At 41.0% G+C, this 12,500-nt stretch overlaps 1 protein-coding gene across 7 annotated transcripts in view; it reads left to right on the forward strand.

The window, feature by feature from the left end:
- Hr3 (Hormone receptor 3) overlaps positions 1-12,500 on the forward strand; it is a 405,294-nt gene that overhangs the window by 282,557 nt on the left and 110,237 nt on the right. Inside the window, exon 1 of one of the 7 annotated variants that reach the window (XM_067082388.1) lies at positions 9,709-12,426. The exons of 4 other annotated variants lie outside the window; for them this stretch is intronic. In XM_067082388.1, the coding sequence (XP_066938489.1) occupies positions 12,267-12,426 (160 nt within the window). In that variant the 5' untranslated portion in view covers positions 9,709-12,266. Of the gene's footprint in view, positions 1-9,708; positions 12,427-12,500 lie in introns of those variants that run through there. 2 more of the 7 variants (XM_067082389.1, XM_067082391.1) reach the window with 2 other exon arrangements.

Genomic DNA, 12,500 nt, shown 5'->3' on the forward strand with positions numbered 1-12,500 from the left:
TTGACAGAGGACGGTGACCTTACTTAGAGTTAACGGAGGATAGTGACCTAATGACGAATTTAACAAGACATTGACCTTATGACGCAGTCAACAGAAGTCAGTGATCTTATGACAGAGGTAGCAGAGGAAAAAGTAACAGCATCATCAGAGGACATTGACCTTATGCTGGATCCCACAGAGGACAGTGCCTTATGTTGGAGTTAACAGGGGGACATTGAACTTACAACATAGTTTACGAAGGACGGGGAGCTTACGGCAGAGTTAACAGAGGTCATTTGACCTGACAACTGAGTTAATAAGAGGACAATGATCTTATGATGGAGTTAACACAGGGCAATGACCCTACACCAGAGTTAACAGAGGACTTTGACCTTATGACAGTTATCAGTGGGTAGTGAGCTTGCGACAAAGTTTACAGAGGAAAAACGATCTTACGAGAGAGTTAGCAAAGGTCATTGCCCATATAACGGCATGAACAGAGGATATTTGTGTTATGATGGAGTTAATAGAGGACAGTGAACTTAAAACATATTCAATAGAGGACAGTGAACTTGAAATACATTTAACAGAGGACAGTGAACTTAAAACATATTTAATAGAGGACAATAAACTTAAAATACATTTAACAGAGGACAGTGAACTTAAAACATATTTAGTCAATAGAGGTCATGAGACCTTGCGACTGAGTAACAAGAGGATGATGACCTTGCAGTGCGGTTAAGAGGACAATGACCTTAGGAGGAGTTAACAGAGGACAGTGATCTTACAACAGAGTTAACAGTGGACATTGACTTTAGGAGTTAACAGAGGGAAGTGGCCTTACAACAGAGTAAGAGAGGACAGTGACCTTACAATACAACAGAGTAAGAGAGGACAGTGACCTTACAATACAACAGAGTAAGAGAGGACAGTGACCTTACAATAGAGTTAATAGAGGACAGTGACCTTACAACAGAGTTACAGAGAACAGTGACCTTACAGTGGAGTTAAGAGAGATCAGTGACTCCAATGGCATTAACAAAGGACAGTGACATTACAACTAAGTTAATAGTTACTGGAGTTAACAAATGACAGTACGTTGATGAATGACTTAACAAAGGACAGTAAGCTTATGATGGAGTTAACAGAAGACAGTGACCATTTAGTGGAACTAACATAAACATTGAACTTGCAATGGAGTTATCTAGTGGCAGTGACCTTGGTGGTGGAGTTAACAGAAGACAGCAACCTTGCAGAGAAGTTTTCACTAAATTTCAGCGAAATCCATCCGTTCATACTCAAGCTTTTTAATAATCACATAGAGTTACAAATACAGATATGAGCAAAGAAATAAAGTGTTTTAAGGAATGACTGTCCAGCGAACATTTCATGTTATCGCTGATATGAAGAGTCGTAGATGTGTATCTGTTTAAAATCAAGCTCTTACTGCAAGGAAATGCTGATAGATTTCCCTCTTGGCTGGCCACAAACAAAAGTATATGACCTGATTGTGGGAACGAAGAGGAAGGTAGACAGTTTCACATTCTACAGGCTACTAGCCTGAAAGAGTTGTTAAAGATGTTCGTTCCAAATGCCAAATATTAATTTTGTCATATACAACCAGACTGAGAAATTAGTAATGTCACATAGTTGGAAGTTCTATGAAGTTGCCAAAAATTTAATTGCAGAGGACAGTGACCTTACAACAGAGTTAAGAGGACAGTGGTCTTAAGACAGAATGAAGTAAGGAGGATGACCTTGTGACGGAGTTAACAGAGGAAATTGACCTTATGACAGAGTTAACAGAGTACAATGAATTTATGACAAAGTCAACAGGGTACGGTTAAACTTACGACAGATTTAACAAGGGTTAGCTACCCTACATCTGAAGTAACGAGGACAATGACCTTACAATAGAAATTTCAGTGGACAGTGTCCTTCCAGTAGAGCTGGCAGAGGACAGTGTCCTTCCAGTGGAACTGGCAGAGGACAGTGTCCTTCCAGTAGAGCTGGCAGAGGACAATGTCCTTCCAGTAGAGCTGGCAGAGGACAGCGTCCTTCCAGTAGAGCTGGCAGAGGAAGGTGTCCTTCCAGTGGAGCTGGCAGAGGACAGTGTCCTTCCAGTAGAGCTGGCAGAGGACAGCGTCCTTCCAGTAGAGCTGGCAGAGGACAGTGTTCTTCCGTTAGTGCTGGCAGAGGACAGTGTCCTTCCAGTGGAGCTGGCAGAGGACAGTGTCCTTCCAGTAGAGCTGGCAGAGGACAGTGTCCTTCCATTAGAGCTGGCAGAGGACAGTGTCCTTCCAGTGGAGCTGGCAGAGAACAGTGACCTTACGATGGTACTAACAGAGGACAGTAAATAACCTTGTAGTGGGGTTAACAGGACAATGACCTTACCATGGAGTTAACAGATAATGAAGTTAACTCAGGACAGTAACTTTACAACAGGGGTAATTAAGGACAGTGACCTTACAGTGGGATTAACAGTGGATAATGAGGAACGCTTAGTGGCCTTGTGATGGACTTAACATAGTATCAAAGATAACAGAGAACATTAAATTTGTGTCTGAGTTAACAGAGGACAGTGACTTTGTGATGGATTTAATATAGAAATGCAACCTTATGGCACAGTTAACATACGACTGACCATGTATCAGATTATCAGGGAACAGTGACTTTTTGGTGGAGTTAACAGAGGACAGCAGCCTTATCAAGGAGTTGACATTATTCCAAATTAAAATCATGAGCTTTCTCAGTGACTGTACAAAGAGCCCTTGGTACCAGCAGAATGATGTATTTTGATAACCTTACTGGAAACGAGGCCCATTGAAGAGTAGACATCTTCCACATGAATCGGATTAAGTTACAGTAAAAGGTTGTTCAGCTCTTATAAAAAATACCAAGCTTCTTGAAGCCAGATTCAACCAATCTACCGATGTGATCCTTACTAGCATGCAGTGATATCCTCATAAAAAAAAGCATGAGATCAAACTGTTCCAAATATTCTGATGGAAATTAAATTTTAGCCATAACCTCAGCATTCATGGGCGAAAGGTATATTCACCGACAACAGCATTTAAACGCCTCTGGCAAATTCGAGAGTGAAAATGTATTAGAGGTACATAAAAGATGAAAGATCTTAAAGAAAAAGCACCTGATACCAGCTCGTCTTTTGTTGAGAGTAACAGCCAGGCATTGGCTGAGATGAAAAGAGATGCCTTGAGTCCGGGGGATCATAATTCACCTGGTCTCGCAAGTTCACTGACAATGAAAATAAACTAGGATGGATTGAATAGAAAGAATGGATATTGACTTCAACTTTTTTTTTTCATTCCTGACAATTTTTAACCATAGAGATTACTACGAACTTAAGGCGTGTGCACTGTACATGCACGTATACAGGTAATTGGGCCAGTGAAAAAGGTTCTAGGGTACTTTAACAAGTCCTGTAGAAAACAGGCGTAAAATTTTAATATTCTTTTTTCTCGTGTGTGTAATCTAGCATCTCAGAGTCTGTGGTCACTGACGCCGACGTCAATTACATTGCAGATGACGAAGTGAAATATCTAATTCTATAGTAACTTAAAAATATTCGACTATGTATTCATCACACGGTCACCACACAGTCCACCAGCATTGCGAGGGAAGACGAAACCCCTCTTAATCCCGGTGTAATTAATAAAGCAAAATTAGAATCCTTTGTTTATGATAAACTCGGGTTCATTCTTTCCTTGGTTTATCGAATATGGGATTTGGCTAGTCACCCCTTCACCCTTTTCAGACTAGACTCATTTTCCTGATTTCAAAACGTCGACAAAAGATTGGGAGGGTTTTGTGACTTTGGCAGGAGGATTTTTATATGCACATGCACACACACACACACACACACACACACACACACACACACACATATATATATATATATATATATATATATATATATATATATATATATATATATATGTATGTATGTATGTATATATACAACCAGAATTTGAATGCTTCCTTGACCATCCCCTCTTGTGAGAAAAAATTGTACAACGACAACAACAACAACAATAATAATAATAATAATAATAATAATAATAATGAGAAAGGAACACTTATATCTTTCTCTTATTCTCTTACACTTTGATAACTTTCCTCGTAGGCCTAATTTCCTTAGAAGCCCACGAGTTTTAATTAATGTTTGATTCTTTCCTTTCTATCGTAAATGCATAAATTTGTTTTGTAACCATTAAACGAGATCAGTGACCAACGTCGTTGCGGTGCCATACTGATTTAAACAAATCAGTCAATCAGTCGAGTGGATGAAAGGTCGGTATAGACGCAGTTTCATCTGCAGGATAGAGTCTGAGCTACGCACTGAAGAGTTTTGCAGTGAATATTAAGTTTCAGTAAGGAATTATGCAATGCTGTGCTTGTTTGAGAGAGAGAGAGAGAGAGAGAGAGAGAGAGAGAGAGAGAGAGAGAGAGAGAGAGAGAGATTTCTATAGCAGATGTCGACAAATTTAGTTGTTTTTTAATTTTTGTAAATGTGCTTGAATAGAAAAGAGATTTAAATTATTTAATAAAGACGGAATTATTGCAGTTTAGTCACCAACGCAGAGAGAGAGAGAGAGAGAGAGAGATCTGATTGTTTTTAATCTTTGTAGGTATACGAAAATAGAAAAGAGATGTAATTCTGTTTACTAAATCCACAATTATTACAGTATAGTCATCAACGTAAAGAGAGAGAGAGAGAGAGAGAGAGAGAGAGAGAGAGAGAGAGAGAGAGAGAGACAGAGAGTGAGAGAGAAAGAGAGAGAATATATATAGTGTCATTATTTTCAACTGAGATGTAATATATCGTAAATGTTGCTTTAAAATACATTCAGAGTTTCGTAACGTGGACATAAAGCAAAATCCAATCAAAAGAAAATGAAATGGATCAAGCAGAATGCCTTTTAAATGTTGCAAGTCACATGTTTCTTCATAAGGAGTAATTTTTTTTTTTTTTTTACCTGAGACTTTTAAACTAAGTTTTGGTTCCGCGATGGAATTACGGAAATATGTTTTGTGTTGAACATTTATGAATTAGTTCGTGATGTTGTAATTTTTTATGTTCACATAAGGCGGCATGGTTTACATTAATAAGTGATGTGTATTTGCATAAATATACGATATGCATAATATATATATGTATATATATAATGTGTGTGTGAAGGAAAAAAGGCCCATAAAACACTATTTATACGGTACAACCACATGTATGTGTTTGGGTGTGTATATATATGGCTATAGATATCCTGATATGTATAATATATATACACATATATATATATATATATATATATATATATATATATATATATATATATATATATATATATATGTATATATATATATATGTGTGTGTGTGTGTGTATATTATATAATCTCATAAACCGATCAAGCACCTGATGATTAAGGAATGACTCAAGAAAATATAAATGCACACATATATACTCGTATGTATGTATATACATATATATGTGTGTGTGTGTAATTTACTCAAATATTTTTCTGCAGAGACAGTGGCTCTGATTTGGGGTGATATTCCGTGCCCCATAGCCCCTCTCCGTAACGAATGCGACCAAACCCAGTCAAGTGACCACTACCAGGTGCATAACTCGCTCTTCAGATGAACAGAGGCACAGTGAATATTCCGGAAATGGCCTGTAATCTCTTCCCTACCTGACCTGACCTAACCTCGGCCGCTCCTTTTTTTGACCTTAATTCCAGATTGATATGAAAGCATTCCGGTATCAGTTTAATTCAAATGTATAAAAGCAAAGAAAATATATACGATAAGCACTGTTTGTTCGTTGCTGGAGAAAAATGTGCGAGTCGAGATACCAAAATTTTAATGTGAGGTTTGCAAATGGCGATATTTTCTCTCTCTCTCTCTCTCTCTCTCTCTCTCTCTCTCTCTCTCTCTCTCTCTCTCTCAAACTTGTTAACAAACTTGTGAGGCAACATTAGACGAGTTTTACAGCGCGAAAAATATGTCAAATAAATCTCTTTGCCCACATATCTTTTATATCAAGTTTTTTTTTTTTTTTTTGTGGGAGTGGACGTAACTTACCTGTACGTTCCATAAAGCATTTAAAGAGATCGTGACCTGTCCACAGAGGCGTCGGTGACAGGAAGGAAGAGAGGGTGTTGGCACGGCAGCACGTGGAAGGAAGCGGTGAAAGTAGATTAGAAAGAATGCATAGGATAGTGCGTAGGACTCTAATTAGGTCGATCGAGTAATGGTATTGGTTGGAATACGAGTTAGTTTCTTTACAGTATAAACCAAAGTAGAGTGATGGATTTGTTAAAGAACTCTCTCTCTCTCTCTCTCTCTCTCTCTCTCTCTCTCTCTCTCTCATATATATATATTATATATATATATATATATATGTGTGTGTATGTATATGTATATATATATATATATAGTATATATATATATATATATATATATATATATAATATATATATATAAATGGATGTGTGTATGTTCCAGCATAACTCTGAAACGCATTGAGCAGTTTCAGCCAGACTTGGTATACATGTGACGTGCTTTCTGGAAAAGAATACTGTATATATATATATATATATATATATATATATATATATATATATATATATATATATATCTTCTTCTTCTTCTTCTTCGTCTTTAACGTGCATTTTCCCATTATTATATGGGGTAAGCACGATGCCTTCTTTTTGAAGGGCTTTGATTTGGCGGTGGGGTAGGCCGTAGCCTCGATCGGCTGCCCTGCCTGACATCGCTTAGACCCCGATAGCGAATGTGTACATGTTACCAAATCCCCAGCTCCCTTTCTCCCAGCAGCGAGGAGAACTTGGCGAGTAGGTTGACAGTTCGAGACGTGTGAGGTGTCTGTTATGTTTTTTTGAAGGTGTTGGAGTGGCTTTGTTTATGTGTGTATTAATCTGTAACACCCATTTGCTTTCAGCAAACCTATCCGTTGATTACATACGTAATCCGGGGTGTCTACACGGATAGCAAAGTGTCCACCTCTTCTGACCGGTCGGCTGCGATTGAACCCTCGCCATAGACTTCTATGAAGTCTGAGGTTGCTGCTTCTACCAACCGAGCCATCGAGGCTCCATATATATATATATATATATATATATATATATATATATATATATATATATATATATATATATATATATATATATATATAAATGGATGTATGTGTGTATGTGTGTGTATGTTCCAGCATAACTCTGAAACACATTGAGCAGTTTCAGCCAGACTTGGTATACATATAACTTACCATCTGGAAAAGAATGCTGTTGGGGTTAAGGTATCAGTGGCACCAAATGGGGTAGGTGTGGGAAGGGGGTGACATGTAAAAATAACCAAAAACTACAGATATTAGTGTCTAATCCATGGTTTTCGAGGTCGCTGAGATGAATAGTGACATTTCCGATACCCTTTAGGTCCAAGTTCAGCCCCGATTCGTATGGAGGGTGAGAAGGGGTGAAATATAAAATGTCAAAAATGTTGGGCATTGTAACTGAAGCAACTATTTTAACAAGAAAGGGAGAGAGTGAGAGGGAAAGGAAGCGAGAGAGAGAGAGAGAGAGTAAAGGGGGTGTTAGGGAGGAGAAAGAGAGAGAGAGAGAGAGTAGAGGGGATGTTAGGAGAGAAAGAGAGAGAGAGAGAGTTTATCAATTGTCATTTAGAGTTTTCCCAGGCAGCGCCAGGTTGGTCAGCTAATATATATTATATATATATACATATGTATGTATATATATATATATATATATATATATATATATATATATATATATATATATATATATATATATATATATGAGCTCATGATATACGATATACATTACATGAAAAACGTATGATTAAAGTTGCAATTTCCAAATTAACATTCAAGTAGCTTGCTGGTAATGAAAGAAAATTATACATATACTATCTACTGCGCTTGCAAGCTTTTTAAGAAAGCACCGTCGATCAAAACTATATTAAGCCTTTCATGCAATTGCAACTACCTCCTGGATGTAACCTCTCTACTTTTGACTAGCAAAACGAGGCGCTGAAACGAATGAAGAGGCTGTAACTAATGCTGTTGAGTTTCGTTGAATCATTCCGAATCTTTTGCTCTTGTCACTCACAAAACGAGACGCTTAAGCGAATTTGAAGACAGCTACCCCCCTCTCAAACTCTCGTCGTTTAGTCACAGAAATGTATTAAACGACCACAATCTCTAAAATTCTTGTCCTCGAGTCGCTGAAACTTATCAGAAGATCGTACTCTCCTCTAAAACTCTTCTCGTTGAGTCGTTGAAACGAATCAAAAGTTAGTAATCCTCTCTCTAATTCCTCTCGTTGAGTCGTTGAAACGAATCAAAAGTTAGTAATCCTCTCTCTAATTCCTCTCGTTGAGTCGTTGAAACGAATCAGAAGATCGTTATCTCCTCTAAAACTCATCTCGTCGAGTGGTTGAAACGAATCAGAAGAACGTTATCTCCTCTAAAACTCATCTCGTTGAGTCGTTGAAACTAATCAGAAGATCGTTATCTCCTCTAAAGCTCATCTCGTTGAGTCGCTGAAACATTCAGAAGATCGTAATCATTCTCTCTAACTCCTCTCGTTGAGTCGTTGAAACGAATCAGAAGATCTTAATATCGTCCCAAACTCTTCTCGTTGAGTCGCTGAAACACTCAGAAGATCGTAATCCTCTCTCTCTAACTCCTCTCGTTGAGTCGTTGAAACGAATCAGAAGTTCGCAATCTCTTCTAAAACTCTTCTCGTTGAGTCGCTGAAAGCCTTGCATTATCTTGTAACTCACAAAACGAGTCGCTATTATAACGGAGCGTCTATGGCGTGTAGCCATTTTAACAGTATTCTTCCAGCATTCCTCTTCTCTCTCTCTCTCTCTCTCTCTCTCTCTCTCTCTCTCTCTCTCTCTCTCTCTCTCTCTCTCTCTCTCTCTCTCTGTTTCGTTCCCCTTCTACTGCAGTATATCTTTTCTCCTCGGTTTCTCGGTGTCTGCATAATTTGTCCATCGTTTTATTCCTTATTCTTGTAATTACTCAGATGTATCGGGCCTTGTTTTGGCTAACTGTTATTCGTATTTATTCTCTTTAGCATTTTATTTCACGCATTATTAGCATAATTTGGCTACAGTTTCTTTAATCTCTTTATTACTTATTTCATATAATGCATTTGTTTTATTTTCGTGTTTTCTATTTTTCTTGATTCTTTCTCTGTTTACCTTTGCTCTCATAATGTTCCGCTATTATTTCTTCAACATTTTATCAATTTCACCAAACGAGCTTGATTACATTTCACCATTCCTTATGCTACAAAAATGAGCAAGAAATAAAGCATCATTCCATCGCTACGTGAGCACTTCCTCATCCAAACAACAAGCAAGCAAGCAAGCAAAGAGACAGATAAACAAACAAACGGCTGAAATGCCATTCATCGGCTGCCTTCTCGTATCCTCCCAAGCAAATTGTAGCGCCTCTAAAAAGCTACACCGTCGAGGTGAAACTGTCGATGAATTATTTTGTACGCCTTGAGATCTCTGTGAGTCATTGTCCGATGATGTTTATGGGTGCGTGTGCGTCTGTTGTGTGTGCGCGCGTGTACGTGTAGGGTAAGTGTGCGTTAATGCGTTCGTGCGTACGTACGTGCGTGCGTGAGAGAGTAGTACGGTAACTTCCTCTCGAAGTTGACCCAGTGCCGTCAGAACTGCGGCGGCCATCAACCCGAACAGAGTCCCCCGTGCGCGAGCTCTTGGTTTAGTAGCCCGGTCTGACGTGCTTGGTGTGTCTCTCTCACTCTCCCTCCTCTTCCCTACCTCTCTCTCTCTCTCTCTCACACTGTGTCTCTCTCCCCCTCCTTCGCTAGCTCGTCTTGGGATCGCCCGTTGGTGTTTATGCAGCGCCCCAAGGACTTGTGACAGCGAGAATTACAGGACTTTTAAGGTGCTGAGAGTAAACGCTGCTGCTGCTGCTATACTTTTGGTGAAGTGCCGCCCTACTGTGTGTATGAGTGGAAAAATCATGCGCGGTCATTGACCCCTGGCAAGTCATGACCTTACGTAACAAGGTGCAATACTAAACGGAGGGCGGTTCGTAAAGGTGCTGTGTCCTTCGAGTGCTAAAACTGTCGATAAATCCTACACGATCAAGTGTCGACGAAGTGGATGAGAAACGAGGTGTTTAAATAGCAATAATATATTCGGTCTCTGCCGTACTGAGAGCGGGGCCATGACAGTGCCTGGCGAACACGTGTGACCCCAGTGCAGCGAACACCGAAGCTTTTGGCCACAGTGAGCCCATCCGCGTTGCCCTACGAGGAAAATTCTGCTTGCAGGGCAATCACAGGTGCCCCTCGGCTGTCTTGGGAAGGACACGGAAGAAGAAGATCATTGTTTACATGCGAGGAGGCGGTGGTGTTGTGAGGGTGCGGAGCCGAGTATCTCGCGGAGCGGGTCATTCACCCCCAAGAGAAGCGCCACGGTGTGGTGCAGGCGGCCTTGTGGTCGGTCTCACCCTCTTTCACCCCCTCCCCCGTCAAGTCCCTCTAACGCCCATCTCCAAGGGCCTGGCTGTCATTCAGGAGGCCTTAGGACACCCTCGTAGCATTCGTGCAACTTTTCTGGGGCGTTCGGGAGCCTTTTGACGGACCTCACAAGTTTGGTGTTTTGCAGTGTGTTACTGTGTGTGAGGTGGAGAGGGTTCATTGACCCCCAAAGCTGCGAGCAGCGCGCACCACGCACACCCCTTGTCTCATACACTTACCACGCCCGCACGCCCGCAAACAACACACCACCCACACTCCTTCACGTGCCCCTCCCAGTCTCAAGCACGAGGACTGACCGAGTGTACGGGCATAAGGCCCCCTCCGAAGCAACTAGAAAACGTCCAAGATACAAATAAGCAAAGTGCAAGAGGAAGAAGGTGTTAGTATGTGTGTATGTTGTTGTTGGTCTGAGGTGAATTTACAGTTAGAGTGACGGTACCTGTTCACGCTTCGAGGATCCTACACACCACTCTAATACTTCACCCCTCCCGGACCACTGCTAAAGTGAGAGAAGGAGGAAGAAAGACTCGCAGATCGCCATAGCACTAACATTGCAGCCCGTGCTACAGCCGTTGCATACTGCCTGTCACTTCGCATTTCCCGCGACGGCGACGACGACGGCAGCCTTTTCTTTTTTTTAATTGACTGCAACTGCAAGAGCTGCCCGGCCGCCCACCACTCTCCCTCCTCCTTCAATCAGTCAGTCAGTCAGTCAGTGCAAGCAAAAGCACATCCTGAAGGCGTTGTTGCAACAGCAATAGGCTGTGAATGCCTCGCTGACCCACCCACCCGGTTTTCTCAACACTTCTTCTCGTGTGTCCTCTGAGGAGGTGAGGGAGTTTTATGGAGGAGTCATTCTCCCGTCAGCATAGTCTCTGAACGTCCGTCACCCGAAGCTCTGTTTTTTTTTTCTCTCTCTCTCACTTTGACGGAGTTCGGTCCCCACCAAAACCTCTTATCTAATCTGTGGCATGTTCTCCAACCAACAGTGCCCCGTGAGCAGTTGCTGTAACCCGAAAATCTACACAACAAGCGGTTGTGGATTCGGGAAGACTATCATTTACATAAAATAGGTTTTTAGAGAATAAAAACATTTTTTTTAGGGAAACTAATTATATGTACTACGCGGTGCTTGAGCGACTGGCGGTGCTTCCCTTTGTAGATTGTTTGAGACACTGCGTCCAAGAAGAGATGGTTTTCCATATAAGGTGAAAATGCGCTTGAAAGACTAACAGAGATGATCTGCAATAGGTCATCTGTCACGTGATATATGGCCCGAGGGCCTGCAGTATAAGAGAGAGAAAATATTTTTATATTAAGAAAAGTATAATAATAACAACCCGTGTCAAGTACATAACACAGGTAGGTTAAAGTGTTTGCCTGTGTGCCTACTGGTCCTCACAGAAGTGGAAATAATTAAACTGGAGGACTTTAGTAATTACTAATTTATAAGTGACCCCCTCAAAAAAATTAATAAAGAATAAGAAGTGTTCTGTGTGCGTGTGTGTGTGTGTGCGTGTGATATTTGTGGGCATTAGGTATATGTACCGGTTCTATTAGAAGAAAGAGGGGGGGGGAAGCAATTTTTTTGCTTAAATTAAACTTTGGTGCCTCAAAAAAACTTCAAACTGGAGCCGATAAACCGAAACCAGTGGGACTTCGGAAGCCTGCTGAAGAACCCCGACGAATCTCTGGCGAAGATGGATCTCCTCAGCGAGATCTTTGGGCCGGGCTGGGAGAGGGAGGTCACGGGCGATGCGGTGGACACGACCACGCCCTCCTCCTCCACTCCCACGCCCACCAACCGGCCGCCCTCCTCGTCCTCGGCCGAGAAGAAGTCAAACTCCATCAAAGGTAAAGGTGCATATATCGCGAAATTCTGTTCTCTCGATTTTAAGGTAACCGCGTCGGTAAGTCTTAGCCTCGTAAGGACC

This window comes from Macrobrachium rosenbergii, chromosome 39 (genome assembly GCF_040412425.1).
Source record: "Macrobrachium rosenbergii isolate ZJJX-2024 chromosome 39, ASM4041242v1, whole genome shotgun sequence".
Classification (NCBI taxonomy): domain Eukaryota; kingdom Metazoa; phylum Arthropoda; class Malacostraca; order Decapoda; family Palaemonidae; genus Macrobrachium; species Macrobrachium rosenbergii.